The 22,169-nt window shown below is 43.1% G+C and overlaps 2 protein-coding genes across 2 annotated transcripts; both read left to right on the top strand.

The window, feature by feature from the left end:
• Positions 1-6,760: 6,760 nt before the first annotated feature.
• On the top strand, positions 6,761-9,620 carry LOC131137052 (transmembrane protein 158). Its single transcript, XM_058084571.1, has one exon. It carries the CDS (start codon positions 7,045-7,047, stop codon positions 7,744-7,746), a length of 702 nt encoding a protein of 233 aa, XP_057940554.1. The 5' UTR covers positions 6,761-7,044; the 3' UTR covers positions 7,747-9,620.
• Positions 9,621-11,044: 1,424 nt separating this feature from the next.
• cdcp1a (CUB domain containing protein 1a) lies at positions 11,045-20,675 on the top strand. Its single transcript, XM_058084549.1, has 9 exons — positions 11,045-11,264; positions 12,754-12,960; positions 13,031-13,393; positions 13,462-13,830; positions 15,768-15,965; positions 17,020-17,388; positions 18,470-18,823; positions 18,896-18,983; positions 19,843-20,675. Exons 1-9 carry the CDS (start codon positions 11,204-11,206, stop codon positions 20,282-20,284), a joined length of 2,451 nt encoding a protein of 816 aa, XP_057940532.1. The 5' UTR covers positions 11,045-11,203; the 3' UTR covers positions 20,285-20,675.
• The last annotated feature ends 1,494 nt before the right edge of the window (positions 20,676-22,169 follow it).

Consider the following 22,169-nt stretch of genomic DNA (forward strand, 5'->3'; position numbering starts at 1 on the left):
GTTGATCATGAGAGAAATTATTCATATACAGCGAAAGCAGGATGTGCATCCTCCAGAGAGTCACCATGTGAGGAAGAACATTTTATTGATGTCACTATGGAGAGACTGTTGGCGGAGAGATCATCTCCTCTCACACCCATCTTCATCACCGAGAGGAGGAAGCCAATCTTTGATCTGACGCGGAGGGAAAGGAAAGCATGGGACCGGCAGTCTTGACGTCAGGCAGATAAACACGAGGCTTCACTGTGGCCCCGCGGTCGTACATCAGAGACAAGTGGGCACTTTTGCTCAGGGCAGAGCAGGATGTGGATGGAGGAGGAGGGGGGAGGAGGAGGAATGAGAGGAAATGGGTTTCTGCCACAGTGGAAGCGCTAAGTCTCCACACAAAGCTCTGCCAGGAGACAGATAAGAGGCCTCCGGATTAATAAATCTGAGACGTTCTTCCTCATTGGATCAGTATCTGATTGAGGACTGCAGACGGCTTTAAATTATGTTTAGCATTTGTTGAAAATAGCGACTTGATGAAAAGAAATACGATATGATTTGGGATTCAAGCAACATTTACTGTAAAAACAGTCAACAAAACTTTAAATCATCACCATCATCGCAGCTAGCTGGTCCTGTTTTGTAACATTATTAGAGCCCTCTAGACATGAAATAGCACCCCTATAGTCACCTTTATACTTACTTATTACCCAATGTAGTAGATATTCATTCATTCATTCTCTGCCACTTATGCTCACGAGGGTCACGGGGTGCTGGAGCCTATCCCAGCTGTCTTGGGGTGAGAGGCGGGGTACACGCTGGACTGGTCGCCAGCCAATCAGTACTAGTCAGTTCCGGGGTCAAACTGTTTCAGACTGATCATAAAACATGTACAGTTCATCACAGCTCGCTGGTCCTGTTTTGTAACATTATTAGAGTCCTCTATACATGATATAGCACCCCTATAGTCACCTTTACGCTTACTATATTACCCAATATAGTAGATATTCATTCATTCATTCTCTATGCTCATGATGGTCACGGGGGTGCTGGAGCCTATCCCAGCTGTCTTTGGGCTAGAGGCGGGGTATACCCTGGACTGGTCGCCAGCCAATCACAGGGCACATATAGACAAACAACCATTCACACTCACATTCATACCTATGGACAATTTGGAGTCGCTAATTAACCTAGCATGTTTTTGGAATGTGGGAGGAAACCGGAGTACCCAGGGAAAACCCACACAGAGATGGCCGATGGTGGAATTGAACTCGGGTTTCCTAGCTGTGAGGCCTACGTGCTAACCACTTGTCGTGCAGCCGATTTCAATAAAAATATCTTACATTTGACTTGTTTGTAAAGCTAGCTCTAGCCAGCACTGTTGTTTGTTTAGTTCAATAAAGTTTTTTTTTTAAACTGCCTTTCCCATGCAAACTTCACACAGAGACAGCCGAGGGTGGAATTGAACCCTGGTCTCCTAGCTGTGAGGCCTACGTGCTAACCACTTGACCACCGTGCAGCCGATTTCAATAAAAATGATCTTACATTTGACTTGTTTGTAAAGCTAGCTCTAGCCAGCACTGTTGTTTGTTTAGTTCAATAAAGTTATTTTTAAAAACTGGCTTTTCCTCTATGGGACAAGAACCTTCCATGTCATGCACGTCTGGCTGCTGACATTGTTAAAATAACCAAAAAACGCTTATGAATCAAAAGGACTCAAACATTTGAAGCATATGACTTGTTTTTGACTTGACTTGGACCTTAGACGTGAAATTAAAGACTTTTAACACTAACTTGAGACTCTGCTGTCTATCCCATCATACTGAGTCTACCCTTGGTATCGATACGGTACTATTGATATTTGGGTCAATAAGCCCACAACCAATCCTCGAGTAGAAACGGAACGACTGTGTCACCCTGACCAGACCTGTATCTCTATTTCTGTCTTAGTTCCCTTCTTCTCTTTAGTTTGATACTACCAGGTATCCCAGATGAAGTACTATAAATGACAAATGACTACAAGAAGTAAAATAGATTTTTTTCCCAGAGTTCCTGACATGACGACAATCCTAAGTGAGTGTATTTTAATCGATCCGCTAGAAGTCGGACAATTCCTCAGGCTTCTGCTAATAAGCGATGTCTAAGAGCTTGTCGGTGAGAGGAAATCACTAATGTAACTTCAGCAGTCTGTTAGAGTGAAAGACAAAGAAAGATCACGGTGACTGATAGATCTTATTCCAGCTCCGCATCCGACCCTCCACAACATATCATGTACACGGCCATGTTTCTCCTCCATGAGAACAGATAAAGTGAAGGACACATGGAATAGGCTCTGGAAATAACATCACACTTATCAGGTTGGGGGAACATCGGTCGGGGGGTCTTGCAGGAGACCCCGTCAAGCTTCTCATTGTTGCTTTTTGAGGAACCGAGATGGAGTGAGATTTTTTCTCAGTGCTAACAACCAACACCGAGTCACTTCCTGTTGATTGTGAAGTACACAGCTATCCATAAAAGGTCACCTTGGACAGGTAAAGACATGTAACCTCGCTACAAATGTGTTTTTTCCCATAACGCACTGCTGCTCCAGCAGCTATGTACGGTCATTTGTCTTCTGGTTCTCTGCTAGCGAAACGTAATCGTCCCCTGAAACAGGCAGACATGGCCGCTTGGGTGATTACCAGTTTTTGTCCTGGTGGGAACGGGGGAGGCGGATGTGGGTAGAAAAGGATGATTGGTTCCTTTCAAAATGGATTTGTTTGAAAAACAACCAACAATCTGCTGAGACCCAAAGGCAACATAGCAATTCAAAAATACACAACTTGAACCCAGAACACACACACACACACATACACAAGATTTTTAAATTGCAGAATGTTCTGCTATTTTCAGCCATTCATTAGGGAAAAATGAAACAAACTAAAACATTGATACAAAGCTACTGTAGATTGGGGAAAAACTTTGCTCAGAAGCGATTCCATGTCTACTTTTTTTGTTTTTAGCGAGCTGTTCCTTTATGGTTTTCCAGCAAGAAACTTGCCAATAGTGTAGACATTTGCTGACAGCATGAAGCCTCCACCTGCCCCTGCATGTTATTTTTAGCAGTTCCCCCTCATTTCCTCACACTAAAAACTTTTGTATATTTAAAAACAACAATTCAGATGCTGTATTGAGCTAGATTTAAACATTTTAACTGTATTACAGCATATACTTGAATGAATACATTAACTTAAGGTTATAAAGCCATTTTTAAAGCTTTGGGACTCCAGCCAACCACAGTGGGAGCTACTATCCACAAATGGCCAAAATATAATACAGCGGTGAACCTTCTCCAGGAGTGGCCGTCCAAACAAAATGAGCCCAAGAGCTCAGCGACAACACATCCGAGGGGGTCACAAAAGACCCCACAACAACATCCAGACAACTGCAGGCCTCACCTGCCTCACGAGGGTCGCAGGGGGTGCTGGAGCCTATCCCAGGTGTCTTCGGGCGAGAGGCGGGGTACACCCTGTACTGGTGGCCATGCAGCCAATCACAGGGCACATATAGACAAACAACCATTCACACTCACATTCATGCCTATGGACAATTTGGAGTCATCTAGACATGAAATAGCACCCCTACAGTCACCTTTACACTTACTATATTACCCAATATAGCAGATATTCATTCATTAATTCTTTACCGGTTATACTCACGGGGGTGTTGGAGCCTATCCCAGCTGTCACCCTGGACTGGTAGCCATGCAGCCAATCACAGACAAACAACCATTCACACTCACATTCATACCTATGGACAATTTGGAGTCGCCAATTAACCTAGCATGTTTTTGGAATGTGGGAGGAAACCGGAGTACCCGGAGAATATCCACACAGAGATGGCCGATGGTGGAATTGAACTTGGGTTTCCTAGCTGTGAGTCCTACGTGCTAACCACTTGAACACCGTGCAGCCGATTTCAATAAAAATATCTTATATTTGACTTGTTTGGAAAGCTAGCTCTAGCCAGCACTGCTGTTTGTTTAGTTCAATAAAGTTTTTTTAAAACTGCCTTTTCCATGCAAACTTCACACAGAGATAGCCGAGGGTAGAATTGAATTGGTCTCCTAGCTGTTAGGTCTGCGCGCTAACCACTCGACCACCGTGCAACCCCGCGTGTTGATGATATTATCGATCTGCAAAACAACCCACCATGGAGCCAAATAAATGTGCAAGTGCCAACACAACCGAGGCTCCACTGTATATGAAATGCGGTTACATAATCGCCATCGCAAACCTGTGATCTGGATTCAAACCTGCTACCATTATAATGATGACTTATTGTCAGTCTGTTGTTTACCTGTACTGTATAAGAGGTACCAGTTAGAGTGCGTGTTTATGCGTATACTTTACTTCCTTGAGTGTGGCGCCAAAACAGTGACAGTGAAATATTGCGAACGTCTGCCTCCACTGAACATACTGTATTGTTCCTCATCAGTAGACTCCACTGTTCTCCCTCCTCCAGGGAGAGCACCATTTGGTTGCCGTGGTGATGAGTCCTGGCAGTGATCGGTGGTGTGACAGGCCACGGGAGACAAATCGGGGTTTCACCAGACTCTCGATGTGAGCGAAGAGCCGAACACTGTGGATATGAGAATGCGCAGACCTAATTCTTGCCTTCTAATTAAGTCGGAGCCTGCGTTTCAGACTAATGGGTGTCTGATCCTGCACAGAACGGCTGCCGGGCCAAGCCACACGCCACAATTGGTTTCCTGTCGAAAGAGCCACACTTTGAGCGGATGAATCTTTTATGCATTCTCCTTCGGCAGCAAGAGACTTTATCTTAGCCTCATTTGTATTTTTTGTCACCAAACCAATTTACATTTTTATAGCATAATTAATGAACAAGAAAACCATTTACATGTTGCGCTCTTCCAAGATTACCGGGTCATATCCAAGATGTGAGACGTCTGAGCGTGCAGAACGGGAGCTAAGCTATAGCGCATGATTGTCTTCCAGCAAAAAAAAAAAAGGTTGAGTGGAACATGCTGTCATAATGAAGGCGGAACAAGAGGACGAGGGCTTTCAGGTGCAAATTGGGGTCAAGGTGTCTTTCACTTCGACTGGCCCTCACATCACACACAGAAAGCCAGACCCCTCTCTCTGCAAATTATACCATTTAAACATCACAAAGGCAAGCATTTCCTTCAAGTGCTTGCTTTGTCAACTGCAAAGACGAAAGAGAATAATCAATGTCTTTGTTTCTTTTGCTCCACGATCCAGTTCTGCCAATTGCTTATTGTCTTTTCTGACACGTTTTGCATAATTATGAATAGAATGCTGCTATCTATTATCATTTATTCCTCCCCTTTCCACTGAGGAAAAACAGATGTGTTGTCCCACTTCAAAGAAGAACAATAGCACAGAAGCTGCTATTGGTCAGTTTAGAATTCAATCAAAATGTTCTCCAAAAATGTCAACCCAAACTTCAAACTGGCTGCACGGCGGACAAGTGGTTAGCGGACAGGCCTCACAGCTAGGAGACCCGAGTTCAATTTCACCTTCGGTGATCTCTGTGTGGAGGTTGCATGTTCTCCCCGTGCATGTGTGGGTTTTTTCTCCGTTTTCCTCCCACATTCCAAAAACATTCATTCATTTTCTACTGCTTATACTCATGAGGGTTGGTGGGGGTGCTGGAGCCTATCCCAGCTGTCTTCAGGCGAGAGGCGGGGTACACCCTGGGATGGCTCAAAATGCTTTGTTTCAAAAGGCGTGGTAAAACTGACCCTTTGTGATGTCACACAGGGCAGACTTCCTTATTTGGTCGTGGCTGTAAGCTCTCTGCTTTGTTTACAACACAAGCTCAGGCATTCATTCATTTTCTACCGCTTATCTTCATGAGGGTCACAGGGGGTGCTGGAGCCTATCCCAGCTGTCTTCGGGCGAGAGGCGGGGTGCACCCTGGACTGGTGGCCAGCCAATCACAGGGCACATATAGACAAACAACAGTTCACACTCACATTCATACCTATGGACAATTTGGAGGTGCCCTGTGATTGACTGGCCACCAGTCCAGGGTGTACCCCGCCTCTTGCCCGAAGAGAGCTGGGATAGGCTCCAGCACCCCTCGTGACCCATGAGACTAAGCAGTAGAAAATGAATGAATGAATGAAACTTCAGGGCGGCACGGCGGATGAGTGGTTAGCATGCAGACCTCACAGCTGGGAGACCAGGGTTCAATTCCACCCTCGGCCATCTCTGTGTGGAGTTTGCATGTTCTCCCTGTGCATGCGTGGGTGTTCTCCGGTTTCCTCCCACATTCCAAAAACATGCTAGGTTAATTAGCGACTCCAAATTGTCCATAGGTATGAATGTGAGTGTGAATGGTTGTTTGGCTATATTGTCCAGGGTGTCCCCCGCCTCTCGCCCGAAGACAGCTGGGATAGGCTCCAGCATCCCCCGCGACCCTTGTGAGGAAAAAGCGGTAGAAAATGAATGAATGAATAAATTTGACCATTAATTCAACATTACAGTACATTATTGATAGATTAGCTTTATCCCTTATGATGCATAAAATTGAATTTTTAGCATGTATTTACCTACATTAAATAGGTTTTATTACTTTTAATGCTGAAAATGTATCATAATGTCTGTATGTTTATGGGGCCCATATGTCAGTTTTACTGGAATTGCATTGGCTCTCATAAGAGTGAGGTCATGGAGTCCAATTATGATGCAATAAGTTATGTAAAGATTGTTTGATCCACTTCATATGTTAGGAGTTTATAATCCTTTTGGTGTTTTAAGCGAGGGAGAGAGAGAGGGAGGGTGGGGTTGGCAGCACACGGTGCCACAGGCGCACAGGACACAGTTGGATGAGGAGAATAATCCAAAGGGAGGAGGAAGAGGAGGAGGAGAAGGAGGAGGAGGAGGGTGACAGCCGTTGGACGTTTGCATTCGCAGCAGTCGAACAGAGGAAAGAACCTCTCCATCAGGAGCTGCGTGTTTTTTTTTTAAAAAAAAATCACCACCAGCGGTTCGTCCCACGCACCATGCGAGCTGGAGAGACCCGCCCCGGGCCATGCTGAACAAGTGTCCGACCCTCCTGCTGGCTCTCACCGCGGTGGCCGGACTTGTGCAGCGATGCCAGGGCTGGAGCGACGAAGACCTGCTCCTGCCGCCCATCAACTCCTCCAACAGGTTCCTGGCCAACCTGGAGGTGGACGTGCGCCTCTCCAAGAGGTCCGTGGAAGGGAGCGAAGCCTCCCCGGACACCGTCCCCCTGCAGACGCTGTCCCAGTGCAACGTGAGCGTCCAGAGACTCCTGCCCGCCTCGCTGGTGGCCCGCTGGGACAGCAGCTTCGGCTTCCAGTGCGATGTCCTCATCTACACCACCAACAACCACGGAAGGGCTTTTTTCTCCGCGTCCTTCAACCGCGCCATCTCCCCCGTCGTCATCGAGCACCTGGGCACCACCGGGGGTCAGCAGGAGTTGAGGCTGTGCGTGGGATGCGGGCTCTCCCGCTACAGGAGGCTCGGCCCCGGCAGGCAGAGAGGCCAGCAGAGCGGGGATCAGGTCAATTTCTGCTGCGTGGATTTCAGCCTCGACGAGCTGAAGGGTGACAAAAGTTGGAGGCTGAACAGGAAGCCCATCGAGTCCACACTTGTGGCTTGTTTCATGACTCTGGTCATCATCGTGTGGAGTGTTGCTGCTCTCATATGGCCGGTTCCTATCATTGCAGGCTTCTTGCCTAACGGGATGGAGCAGAGAAGACCCAGATGACTGACCTGACCTTTACAGCCTGTGCTGCCTATACTTATTATTATTACTTGTAGCCATTATATTCCTTACCGCAATTCATGGAAGACTGTTTATTGATATTTGGGTTATTTATAACCCCAATAAACTTCCTCAGAGGACCAAGGTATGAATGTGACAGAACTCTACTGGGACCAATGTGCTTTTTCGGATAGGTCTTATATAGTCTAGAACAGTGTTTCCCAACATTTATTGAGCCAAGGCGCATACACATATTATACCCCCCTAAAAAAAAATATCACACTAATATTTGATCGGACCACTTTAAGCACACATCCAGTCTGCATTCATTTTTTTTGTCAAGGTTTTGTAATGAAGATGGGAGATTCAAACTGGACTTCCACTTTTGGGATGGACACTTCTTAAGGGGCCTTATCCTACATTTCTTCCTTTTCCCATGTATGTATACATTTAAAATGTTGCATTCAGCACCATATGGAGTTATCCCGTATTTAATTGTTATGCCTCTCCTAAAACTTGTAAACAGGACATTCTCGTGATACAAGTTACAACTTGTAACATTTTTACTGTGAATCACAACAAAGTAAGTCTGCGAGGATGCTGCCAAATCTGAGCAAATAAGGAAAATAATGTAATATTTACCATGTACACAATTTAAGATTTATGGAGTATATTTATGAGAAGAAATGTACTATAGTTCCCCACTAGGATCCAAGACCCTGAAATGCAGATTTAGGACCCCTTTAATTTGATTTATAGAAGTTTCAACAATCTCCTTACATGATGCAACCATGCTAGTGGTTCTCAGTTGCAGAGTTGCCCTCATTGGGGGGCAGAAATATTTTCGCCCTCTCGATTTTAAACATTATCGAGAAACATATTTATTTATTTGTACTGTACAGACTGAACATAAAACTAAAACCAACTAAATGGAGAGCAGAGAAACATACAAAAGTATATTTAAGAGTCAGATTGCATGCTGAGTTTTATATATGTTGGCAGGTCTGCACAAATATAAGTACTCCCTGCTTCCCATGACACCCCTAGGGGGGGCCCCACCACTATTTTAGAAGCAATGATTTCCACGACCACACAATACGTCCTTGAAGGGTTTTTTTCCCCGTCCAGGCAATGTATTTGACATTTTCTTAAAATCAAAATCGACCTACCAACATGTACACATTTATAGTACTCAGCATAGAATTTAACTCTTGAGTACGCTTGTATGCTCTCAATTGTGTTGCATTTTCCTGGTTATAGTTTCAAGTTCAGTCTGTACCATACAGATAAATGAACGGGGGGAGGGGGGGTTTGGGCGAAAAAAAATTCTGTCCCTTGGGGGAGGCATGACAGAAAATAATGCTATATAGAATATGCATATGCTGTTGCAGAGCACATGATCATATCGTGCATCACAACAAACATACAAGTGCATAATTACAACCAATATTAGTCAATAGAAATAATATCATTATTTGTAGTAAATAAATAAGTCTTTGGGACCAATTAAGTCAATTTAAATATAAAAACCGTCCACACCGCGATGGGAATCACTGTCCTAGATTATGTCAGAGTAAACTGCACACTTTTCTCGTTAAATGGCGTTTGTAGTTTTTCTAGAATGTTTTTGCCTTATTCCCCGTGTACAACTTTTTGCACTGCCCATGTACTGACCATGTATAGCATCAAATAATCCAAGTTACTATAAGCCTTTTTTTCCTAACCCGTTCTGACAAAGGAGTTGTTTAGGACTGACCAGCAAAGAGAGTTTCAGTGTTTATAACGCTAGATTTATAACGTCTGCTCAATATGTGTGCTTATTTGGATTTATGTCACACTATATACTGTATAATGATAATAAAATTGATTATATGACAGTTTTGTGTTGCTTATTTTTATTAAGAACAAAAATAGTGGGTATTATTGTGATGTTGTGGTTATGATCCGGGTTCAAATCTTCATTGGAGGCTCTCTGTGTGGTGCTTACATGTACCAAAGTATCTCTGTTTGAACAAAAAACTGTTCTGAAATGATGAGAACTATAGTACCACGGAGAGTACTCAAAGGCACAAAATGCACTAAAAACGCCTTTCCACTGGGGATACGCCACTAAAAAAAAGGTTGAGAACCACTGTAACTGTTATGTAATATCACTTGTAGAATAACGGTGAATGTACTAATACTGCAAATGAGGCATTGGATGCCATTAAGTTTAGGCTGATGTAAACATTGCAAAAGATCCCACTGAAATTACAACTCTTTTAAGTTGGCTATTTTTTTATTGTCCGTCTTCAGGTATCGCCTTTATTTTTTTTTTCAGTGACAGTCCAGTACTGGTTAGAGTTTCGGCTTAATGGCAGTGATTTAAAGGGGCGAGGCTCGGAGTGCTTGAATGCGTGAAGCCATTGTTATCAGCCAGACTTATCAGCACAAACATTACATGCCTGCTGAGCTGTTTGGTTTGTGGCCACAGGCAAGTAGCCACCTGTGGGAAGGCTAATGAGGCTTTTGTTACCTCCTGAAATCTCTTCTTAAAACATTTATCTGACTGTTTAACTCGGTATTAGGTGTAGGTTTGAATTGTGTGCTGTTTAATATAGTATTTTGTCATATATGTGTTACAATTTACAATTATTTTTTGCAATTTTTACAAAATAACTTTACAATTATTACAACTGGTAATTGATGGGAAATAATAGTGGCTGGCCAGTTTAGTATTTGGAGTGTCACAACAAAAACATACACATATTTGTGTATGAACCAGGGGCGTCACTAGGTTCTTGGGGGGGGGGGGGGGGGGGGGGGGGCTCCAACCCCATGGAGATGCACAGGATATGAATGAATGTAGTAGACAATAAAAAAAATCCCAAAAATCCAAAAATCCTAGCTACTACTAGTAGGCTAGTATTAGCCTGCTTATTGGCTTGCTTATTAGCCTGCTTTTGCCCTATTATATGAAATTTGTCAGAGATTAAAAAAAAAATCAATAAAAAATAAAGAAAAATCAATAAAAAATATAAAATTATTTAGGGGGGCTTAAGAACATTTTGTTCTGTTCCATGTTGACAATAATAAGCCATATAAAGAATACAGATTTCATATAATGTACGTTTTGATTTACACAAAGAACCGGTGTTGCTCTTTTTTTAGCTGAACAATGACAACCGACTCTATAAAAAGAATCGGAATGCAGTTCAGTTCAGTACAGTTGTTGTTCATAAACTCCGCGACACCGGAAGTCGTGGTTGTCCACTTGGCACGCCCACATTACCTGCTGCTTACCACTCCCTCGCTGCAGGACACACACACACACACACACACACGTATTCCCGGAAGTGGAAGGCTATCACCTTATCAATGAGTTCAAGCTAACCACAAAGTCTTTCATTGACGACGCGCCACGAAACCACCATGCTCAAAAATTCAGTGATTTCACACCGGAGCTGAATTGTTGGACGGCATGCATTTATCAAGAGTTACAGCCTTTTTATTCTTTTTTTATTTTTCCCTTGCGGTTTCAGGTAAGTTCGTGTTCAATTATTAACCGTTAGAAAAAAACTAATGTGAATTGTAGGCGAGGTGGTCACTAACGAGCTGTTGTTTTTACGTCATTATTTTGATGTTTACGGCTGGCAGGGTAACCACATATAACCTGTGTACTTACGGAGTTAATTTGTTTTTTTTTCTCGCATGCTAAAATACGACGACGTAATACATACACTTGAATTCATACATAAAGTTAAATAAATTGTCTTGTGTGTGTTTCATTATGAGAGTTTGTTCGTGTGGAAAACATCTCTGTGTTAATAAAATCAACACGTTGACGGTACCCATCCGTCCATCTTTAGTGCCGCCTATGCTGTAGGGCAGGGGTGGGCAAACTACGGCCCGGGGGCCACATGCGGCCCAACAAGCGTTTGAATCCGAGTTCAAAACAAAACAGTAAAATTTAAATTGCGTAGTTTGATGTGGTCTGATGTTTAAAGTGCTCCTGAAAAAAGGGAAATGAGAACATATAGCTGATAGTATGACACTTTTACTAATAAAATTAGACTAATAATAAGGCGGACTGTTAGAATTATAAGTGTAAAATAGTGTGTGTGCATTAAATATGTATGTTGTGGTCCCCTGCACAATTTTGTTTGGGCCCACGAGTCAAAAAGGTTGTCCACCCCTGCTCTAGGGGGTCGCGGTGGTATGCTAGAGCCTAACCCAGCGCTTAGCGGGGTACACTATGGACTGGTTACATTAGCTACCATCTAAATTAGGTAGCTCATGAACATGGAGGAAAAACAAACAACTATGTCTACCTTTAGTTGCTATTAAAGTCATTAAGTACAATACATAAAAATGGAGGATGCTGAATGGTTGTATTTTGTGATGTAAAAAAAAAAGTAGCCATCTCACCATGACGACCAGTATTGTTTCTGTGTAATGTGTCAACCATCCAGCACAATTTGATCGTCATGAAGGTAACTGTTTGGTGTAATCACTTCAATGTGGCTTGAAGAATTGCTCTTCATGCACATTTGCAGATTCGAGACTCGAGAGAAAGAAACGACTAGCTCTCTGAAAACAAGCCCATAACAACGGAGAAGTTGGGAATTTGCAAGCAACTCGGCAAACACAAGCAATGGGCGAGTCTGGCAACGCTGGCAGAGCTCTTTTGTTTATAAGTGACTTAACAGGCCAACCGGAAAAACCACGCAGAAAGGAGCATCAACGCCATCTAGTGTTTTGGGAGGCACATAGCATATGGGCAATAATCCCAGAGTTCTGATAAATTAAGTTTAGTTCTGATCATGAGAATAAAGAGAATTTAGGATGGGCAGAAAACTTAAGGCCCAAAGATTCTCCAATGGGAGGCTCACTGTGCCACACTTTGAAAACCCCTCATATAGCTGATCTTTAACTTAACTTAGTTTAGATTAATAATTTAGATTAGTTTGTTTAATGCAGTGGAATCTGGAAATATGTGCAGGCTTTTATCGTCCTTTTCTTCACTTCCAGGGTTACAGAAGCTGAAACTAACCCCAGACCGAGGCACCACCCTCAACATCAGCAACCAGGTCAAAGGCTCAGCGTGCAAAGTATGCTCAGGGCAAAGGCGTCGGTGTGACACATCTTTGGTATTAAAAGATAACACCCCAGTCGAGGTGGAATTTGATTGCCGCCAACCAGAAGATGTGTTCATAGTGGAGATCATAAGAAATATAGGTAACATTTTAACCTCAAGAGTTGTAGAAATGTCTTATTCCAGAGAACTTATCGAATTATGTCTCCCCAGAATGCACCACAAAGTCATGCGGCGGTGACATCATTCAAGCCGACTCAGGCTTGCATGCATTGCTGGATTTCCACCGCACCTTCACTTGGAACTTGAAAGTCTCACTACCGAAAGCAGTCCAAGTGGACTTCACTAAAGTGGGTCTGAGACAAATGAGTCCATCTGCGAACTGTCCAGACAGACACGCTTACACACTGAAGGCCTTCCAGGCAACAGGGACCGTGGTCATCGGAAAATACTGCAGAGCAGGCCCTATAAGTGGTGCTCAGATACTGAATAAAGGTAGCTTTTCTTTGGATGCTCCACCAGGACTGAAGGTGCAAAGTGACCAATTTGGTGTGTCCGTTGGGGAGGAAATTAAATGTAAGTTGGCATCGGTGTCTTCTATATTCTGTCTTTGCTGTGTCTAAATTTGGTCTTTTCTCTTGTAGCCTTTGCCAAAATCACGGTATCTTTGCCACACCAAAGCTCTTCCTTAGAGTTGCTGTCTCCAAACTTCCCGGAGAGCTTCCCCGATGACGACATAATGGAGTGGTACTTTCACATGGACGCGAAACACAAGGCAACCGTCGAGTTCCAGGACCTCACACAGCCTCGTTGTCTTAAGAAGCAAACTGCGGCAGAGTACCACAGCCAAGGCAGAGCTGCGGTGGTGCAGGGTCTGACGGACACCCAGCCCGTCCAGAATCGGGGGGATTTCTCTTTGACTCTGAGGAACTGCGAGATGGACAGAAGACGAGCTGATTCTCCTGGACTCGCCGTGAAAATCAAGGTGTCAGCTTCAAGGGCGAGTTCACCAGGTATGTTAAAGTTTTTAGCATGCTAAAAACGTTCAAGCCGACCACAAGAATGCATTCAGAATGCAGTCGAAATTTTTAGATTTCACTTTGAAAATCCAAGAATTCTGGCTCATTCAGCTTCTAGTCGTCAACATGTCAATCGCGATCCACTAGACAATCTTTGGGAATTTGACTGTGAATTGCGAGAATATTCGAAAAAAATTGAGGTTCATGTTCACAAAAACAGTCCCATGAGAAATGACGTTGACATATGAAAATATTTTTCTCTTGCTGGGAATCACTAAATATAACAACTTCTGCCTGAGCTTGGGGCTGTACGGTGGGGGAGTGGTTAGCATGCAGGCCACACAGCTAGGAAACCTGAGTTCTATTCCACTCTCGGCCTTCCCTGCCAATTAAAATGCTAGGTTAATCAGTGACTTCAAATTGTCCATAGGTATGAATGTGAGTGTGAATGGTTGTTTGTCTATATGTGCCCTGTGATTGGCTGGCCACCAGTCCAGGGTGTACCCCACCTCTACCTAGGTCTTCTACTTAAGCGGTAGAAAATGAATGAATGAATGAATGACAGAACTTGTGTCGTAAACAGAGCAGCAGAGAGCTTACAGCTACGACCAAATAAGGACGTCCGCCCTGCTGTGACATCACAAAGGGTCACTTTTACCACGCCTTTTGAAACAGAGCATTTTGAGCCATTCCAAACTTCTTTCAGGGCTCACTTCCAAATGCGCAAACCTCATTATCTGAAACTTTGCCATGGTTTAACACACAAATACAACATTCTAACTACAAGTCAGAAAAGTGGAAAAAACATAATAGGTCCCCTTTAAGTAAGTCAGTGTGTAAAGTGTTCTGTGTAAATATTCCATGTTACCATGTGGACATTGCGGCTTAATAACAAATGCAGCCTATGTATGTACAATTTATTTTTGTCTTTAAATTTGAGGGTTTATATAACGTGGAATGTACGGTACATATACAGTAAGTTACACTTTTGTGTCTCACAGCAACTGTGTTGCATTCAAGTGCAAAATCTCATCGCTTGACGATAAAACACTAATGGCTTTGCTTTGTGTCTTGAACTCCACTATAGAATAGAAATGTGTGTTTTCCACACTTCTGTTTGTAGCACTGCTTTTTCATGTTTGATTTGAAAATGTGGCCATTGCTGAAACCTTTTTTTAATATGTCGCCTTGACTTCAGCTGCATTGGCTGGACCAACTGAAACCCCAGTGAAGCATTAAGATATAAACTAGTCGGTTAACTGTTTTTTTTAAAAACAGTGGTTCATGTATGCTGTACTATAACGTGTTTATAAATTAACATCGTAGGGTAATTTTTTTTTTAACCAAAAATCCACACATTTGTGGGGAAGTGAGTATGGGGACTCACTCTACTCGAAAGAACACGTGTGAACACGTTTCATTATTAACCTTTGTATTTTTTTTTAACTGTTAAAGTGACCCCATGCAGTGATTATTGGAGTTATGTTTTTCATGGGGGGTTGGGCTCTTATTATTATCGTAACACTTGTCGAAACAACGAGTCATATGGTCAAAAGAAACTTGGATATTGTAGTTTTGGAAGTTTGATCAAGATTCTACGTGCATGTTGCAGCAAGTTAACATTGCAAAATGTATTGCTTAACATCGAGACGTGCAGGAAGGCGTCCTTCTAAAATGCCACAGAAGAATTCCACTACACGTTATTTTATGTTCTTCCTACTCACAAAAAGGTGAGGTGATTATAGGAAGATGTGGAGATTGGGATTTACAGTAACAATGCCCTCAGGCTTTCAAGGTCGGGGAGCTCTGTTGTTGCCTCATCGCTTAGTCACGAATGACACCAGCACACCTGGGAATGACGCGAGGAATTCTGTTTCTGCTTTTTTGTGTTTAGAACGACGCAATAACGTAATGTTATGTGTTTTTTACAGTGTTGTGTGGTGTGGACCTGAGGAAAATCAAGGTCCTTTCTCTTCACTTGGAGAGGCTGAGGAAAGCCTCTGAATGTGAGATGAAGATGAACTCCGTAACCATGGAGAAGATCACAGTCCCGTCCGGAAGCGTTACTCAGCTGTCTTTCCAGGACTGCCTTCCCGATGACGTCTTAGTCACCGCCAGCGGAGTCATAGGTAAATCCACATTTGAGTCATAAGGTTTTGACTGTTTGGAAACGTTCACTCACGTCACAGATAGTGTTGGTTTAGATCAGGGGTCTCAAACACGCAGCCCGCGGGCCAAATGTGGCCCACAGGACACTAGATTGAGGCCCCCACCTTGATATGAAAGTTTAATGTTAGTGCGGCCCGCGCAAGTTTGATATGGATGCTGTATGGTATCATGTACCCAGAAAATATTATTTCGTCTGATTAATGTTCATGTTAAAGGTTAAATAACTGTTAATAGTTATCCTCCCTATCCGTGTGGAAGTGGTAAGTTTTTGGCTATTTAAGTTTAAAGGAAATAACTTGAACGCTACCGTTTAGGTCGCTAGCTCTCTAGTTTGCGAGTTAGCATGTGTCTCAAGACCCTGCAGTTGCGCAATATGTTGTAAATAAAAAGAGTATAAATGTGACTATAGTCGTGTTTTGTCATGTCTACAGGGCTCTAATAATGCTTTGTTCATTTTTATCATAAAAAATGATTTGTCTACCCACCAACTATATGTGGTTTCTTAAGTTTTTATTATTTGCTGTAAATTTAGTCAAATACTCATCCCGAAGAGTGAGTAAGTAATCAAAAAATAACTTAAAAAACATTTAAAGGAGGTGTCTTTCAAAGCAGCACACAGTGGCCTTTCCCTATTTCTTTTTTTTTTTTTTGTTACACTTAAATATTTCAGATCATCAAACAAATGTAAATATGACAACACAAGTGAACACAAAATGCAGGTTCTTAAATGAAACATTTGATTTACGAGAGGAAAAAAAAGTGTTTTGGGACTCCAGCAAACCACAGTGAGAGCTATCATCCACATAGGAGCGAGTGGTGAACCATACAAGAAGTGGCCGACCAACCAAAATTATCTCAAGAGCATTTTTCTAAGACCCATAATGAAACATACTGAATTCAGCCTCAAGACACTTTTCACTTTCACTTTCCCTTTCTTACTGTAGGTAACTCCAATTAAGATCATAATTCGTCCATTAAAGCTTTCATTCAAGGTCTCCCTCCTATTTTGCACAGGTTGTACTCACATTAAAGACTGCCCGAAGCTTCCAGTTCCTCTTTCGGTGCCTTTGCTGCCAAGCTGCCTCCCGGTCCCTCTCAGTGCTGTGACCTGGGCCCTCCGTCCTCCCGTACACGGTACCGTCGAGCTGACCTCTTCAATCGGAGCCCTCCAGCAGCACCTGCCGAGGAAGCCGTGCAACGACAGCATCATCACAGTGTCGGAGGACGATGGCACTACTGTGGGCCACTTCTGCCCTCAGGGGGCCATTCAGAAGGTCCAAATCCACACCAACGTATCTGTCACCGTGACCAGAAGGGGCGGCCAAGCACTGAGACCTGCTCTGAAGCCTTTGTTGACAGCCTGTATGAAAGAGGAGATAGCAGGTAACAAAATTATCATTGATTATCATGCTTTCAATATAATGACTATCACTACTGTCACCTAGTGGTTTTATACTGTAGGTGAGCATTGCTACATTTTCTGGCTATTTTTATGCTAGTTGAGACAAAATGGCAGAGCTACCAGTTTGGGGTTAAAAAAATGCCCGACTTCAACTAGTAATGGCATTTGATATCCTATGCTAAAATAAATATGCATAACTATACTGAATAAATAACCGATATATGAAATAATCAGCTCAGTCGAATGCTCATCCCTAGTCATAAGCTATGCTTTTAGCTACATTCATTTTCTACCGCTTATCCTCACTAGGGTCGCGGGCGGGGGTGCTGGAGCCTATCCCAGCTGTCTTTGGGCGAGAGGCGGGGTACACCCTGGACTGGTCGCCAGCCAATCACAGGGCACATACGTATAGAAGTTTGGTATTGCTGAAAATGCTCGGCTTCAAAAGGCGTGGTAAAACTGACCCTTTGTGATGTCACAGCGGGGTGGACGTCCTTATTTGGCCGTAGCTGTAAGCTCTCTGCTGCTGTGTTTACGACACAAGTTCAGGCATTCATTCATTCATTTTCTACCGCTTAGGTAGAAGACCTAGGTAGAGACGGGGTACACCCTGGACTGGTGGCCAGCCAATCACAGGGCACATATAGACAAACAACCATTCACACTCACATTCATACCTATGGACAATTTGGAGTCGCTAATTAACCTAGCATGTTTTTGGAATGTGGGAGGAAACCGGAGTACCCGAAAAAAAACCCACGCATGCACGGGGAGAACATGCAAACTCCACACAGAGATGGCTGTGGGTGGAATTGAACCCTGGTCTCCTAGCTGTGAGGTCTGCGCGCTAACCACTTAACCGCCGTGCTGCCCTGCTTTTAGCTACATGTGATATTTATTTTTTTTGCTAATACTGTACTGAGCAGATGGACTCTTCCCTATCTTTCAGTAGGTTCCATACTGTTCTATGGTTAGCATCACTATTTGTTTATGTCATCACTTCAGGGAAACACCAAAGTGTATGAACCTAGTATATTTAACCGTCTTTTCCCTCCAACACAGAAAGATACATCTTCACTGTATCCCCCAAAAGAGACAAGCCCGTCCTCTTGGCGACACCTGGTTGGCCGGAGGGGATGGAGTCCTACGCCACCGTCTCCTGGATCGTATCACTTCCCGCCAAGATGGAGGCGCACCTGATGTTTGTCAACCTCAGTCAGCCCAAGTGTGCCAACCGCCACACCAACATCCGGGTGCAGAGGATCGGTAGTCTGGAGGAGGACTACAGCCGCAGGGAGGACGAGGAGCTCGAGGAGACCAGCGTCGCCGAGAACTTCTACCTCAATATGTCCAACTGTATGCCTGAGACGGGACACTTCAAGGTCATCACGGAGATTATCCTGCAGAAGAGCACAAGTACATGACCTGTCCGCACTTTTTCGACATTTCCCAAACTGCTTGTGTCTTCAATTGTTTCGTCTCTTTCAGACAAGATGTTGGTTACCATTGTGAGTGTGGTCGCTGCTCTGGTGCTGCTGTTTCTTCTCGTGTTGGTGGTGGTCTGTTTTGTAATTAAGTAAGTATACAATGGTCAACATTAGTTGTCCACCATGTTTTGAAACTTTTCCGGTTTATTGTCATGCAATTTGGAGTGCATTTGGAGTGCATGAGAAAGTGGGAATGAAAATATAGCTCCCAGTGCCCACAGGGTAATTTCTTAACAAGGATACTGCAAAACACAGCAGAACCAATGTTGTAATAGCAGTACTTTTTCATACTTCAAATACATCTACGGCCATCTTGTGGAGTTTAGATACAAACTGGCTATAACCACAGTTGTTTAATGCCAGTGGGTTTTTTTTCACCCAGTTTTAATATTGTAGACGGAAGAGTGTAGACCTAGCTCACAATTTAGTCATTGAAGTACTTCAGTAATATAAAATTCAATAATTAAAAAAGTGATAAATTCACCAATACCAAACTCCACAACAATTTTACATCATAATTACAGCAAAACCAACAGCAATACTGCCACTTTTATGTTATTTGTCAACTTTTTCAAGTCAAATGAGGTACAATTCATCCAAAAAGGCTTCTTTGTCATTTATACATTGCATTTCAAATCCACTAAACCCCCTCACACAAAAGATGGTTCATCCCAAGGACAAAATCCAGAGACATAAACTCAGCAATGTTATTTATGGAGTACAGTGTAGTGAGAAGAGCAGATGACCCTTACATTGGAGAGACCAAACGGTTGTGTTTGGTCAGCCAGCCGTGTCCTATTGCGAGCACCCCCAGGGGACACGCCCACCACGGACATAAATGGAGAAATTACACCTAAAATTGTAGAACGGAAGAAGCCTTTTTGGATGAAATGTGAAATTTTGTTACAGATATGGAACTAATTGCCTCTTGTGCCTTCCACCAAACAGGAAAAAGAAAAAGAAGCTTGAACACGAGGTGTCCATCTACAATCCCAATGGCACTGACTTCCTAGCGGCACACAACGGCTTCCCAAAATCACGTGAGGACAACGAGTCCCACGTCTACGCCTCCATTGAGGACACGCTGGTTTACACCCACCTACTCAGAAAGGGGGAAGAGATGGGCGTCTACACAGAGTCGGATACCTACCAGCCCTTCCCGGGGCAAACATATCCCCAGAGGCCACTGGCGTCTAAAGACGGCAACAACATGGAGGTGGCAGTGTACCAGGAGTATCCTCTGTCAAACCAAGAAGCTCCCCCGCTTCCCAACAGACCCCCGAGTCACAACCAAGCCCTTGTAGACAATGTGATTTACCAGTCCCAGCCCTCAATGGAGGAGCGTTCAGCTAAAATGGGGCCACGGCTGGAGCCGGAGGGGGGCGACTGATTGGACGCGGCTTTCCTGATTCCTTTAGGAGATCTTTGTTCCTGGGTGTGTGAGCGCCTGCGGTTGACCCTCACAAGATGTCTTATTTTTGCCCTGCTGACACACAAAATACACGTTTAGACCTGCCTGTGGTTGGTCACATGGATGGTGGAGCTTCTTCTACCATTTTTGACCAATGAAAAAACAGTGACTATTTTTCAATTGGGAGATTTGTATTTTTGTACAGATGGAGAGTATTTTATGCATTTTTTTGCCAATAAAGTGATGAAAAGAGATCCTTTAGTACAGTGTTGGACGTCCATCCGACACACAGTTAGATAACTAGAAACTGTATTTACTGGAGAGGATTACAGCATAAAACTGTGCGGGTATTCCACCCACAATGAAGACTAGGTACAGTATGACAGTATGTTAATATATATGTATATATATTTTTTAAAAAATGTTCATCATTTGATATACATGCTGTGATCATGCATTAACATATATACACTGATGATAACATGTTGCAGTATCTTGCCCTATTTTGATGATTTAAAACACTACCAAATGGTCTTTCCATTGATACTAACAAACTAACTTGTGTTAGTTCTCGCTGACCGCTAGTCTCAGCGTCATTCACAGACGAAAGAGTGTAGACCTAGCTTGCAATTTCGCTACAAAGACTCAACAAGATGCTCGTTTGCGTCAGCATTTTTTACCTGAGGACTGGAGCACATGTCTTGTGCTGGAAGATACAGCCATCCCAATGAGAGCGGAGATCCTTAGTGTTGTCGCTGTATCTATGATGCCTTTGTTAGGCATATACTGCAACTATTACATGTTATCAGCAGTGTTAATGCATGATCACAGTATGGGTATCAAACCATGCAATGTTATTAGTTTTTTTTTAAAGGACTTTATAGTCAAAATTAATTGTGGGGGAATTCCACCCACAATGAAGACTAGTATGACAGTACTGGGAGGGGTTTTATGCCCAATTCAAACTACTGATCTGGGCAAAACGGGTGGTCTACAGGAGAAAAGGTCCTATTATTATGAATCTTACCTACTTGGTGTTGAAACACAGCCATTGGACTTACTTGATATTTCACTTCTTCTGGGTTAGTAGATGTTCCTAGAACATGTTTATGACCACCAAAGCGTGAGAAAAAGCTCTGTTTTTGCATTAGAAGTTCTATGTTGCTAAATGTCATGAAGGAAATACTTACCAAACCACATCTGACCCACCCCTAGCTTGATGAGCTATTCCTGTGAATATGTCTACCACTTCACAGTGGTTAGCTTTGGGTGAAAAAGACTTCTCTACACAAATTAATATATATCTAGGAGCTCTGCCAACTATCGTCCAGTCAGCGACAGACATGGTTGATCAATTTTGTTTCTTTTCTGCTAATATGCTTACCTAGTGATGTTAAACTACGACGCTAATGTTAGCACAGTAGTTAATACAGCTATGCTAATGTTGCTATTTTGTGATATATGGCAGCGGACCCCAACCTTTTTTTAACCTAAAACGTCACTACTGACATCAAATTAAAAGCGCAAAATGAATGTAGACCCCAAAATCCATCTCTACGTTTGTTTTTCAGTGACATGATTATTATATTGTTGTGATGAAAAGCAGTGTGCTAGCATGAATTACTAGCATGAATAACTTACAACTAACTTAACAACAAATACGCACATTAGCACTCAATAATGTCATCAAAACTTACCTTTATGAATTCTCACATAGTATCAGCATTTGAGACCACATATCATGTGGGAAAAAATACAGTATTGTAGTCTAAAAAAGCCGAAAGAAACAAACAAAAAATGAGACATTTACCGCACACACACTGGTGCGTTCAACGACTGTGGGACGAGTCGCCGCTTGTAACAA

This window comes from Doryrhamphus excisus, chromosome 10 (genome assembly GCF_030265055.1).
Source record: "Doryrhamphus excisus isolate RoL2022-K1 chromosome 10, RoL_Dexc_1.0, whole genome shotgun sequence".
In the NCBI taxonomy this organism is placed as follows: Eukaryota; Metazoa; Chordata; class Actinopteri; order Syngnathiformes; family Syngnathidae; genus Doryrhamphus; species Doryrhamphus excisus.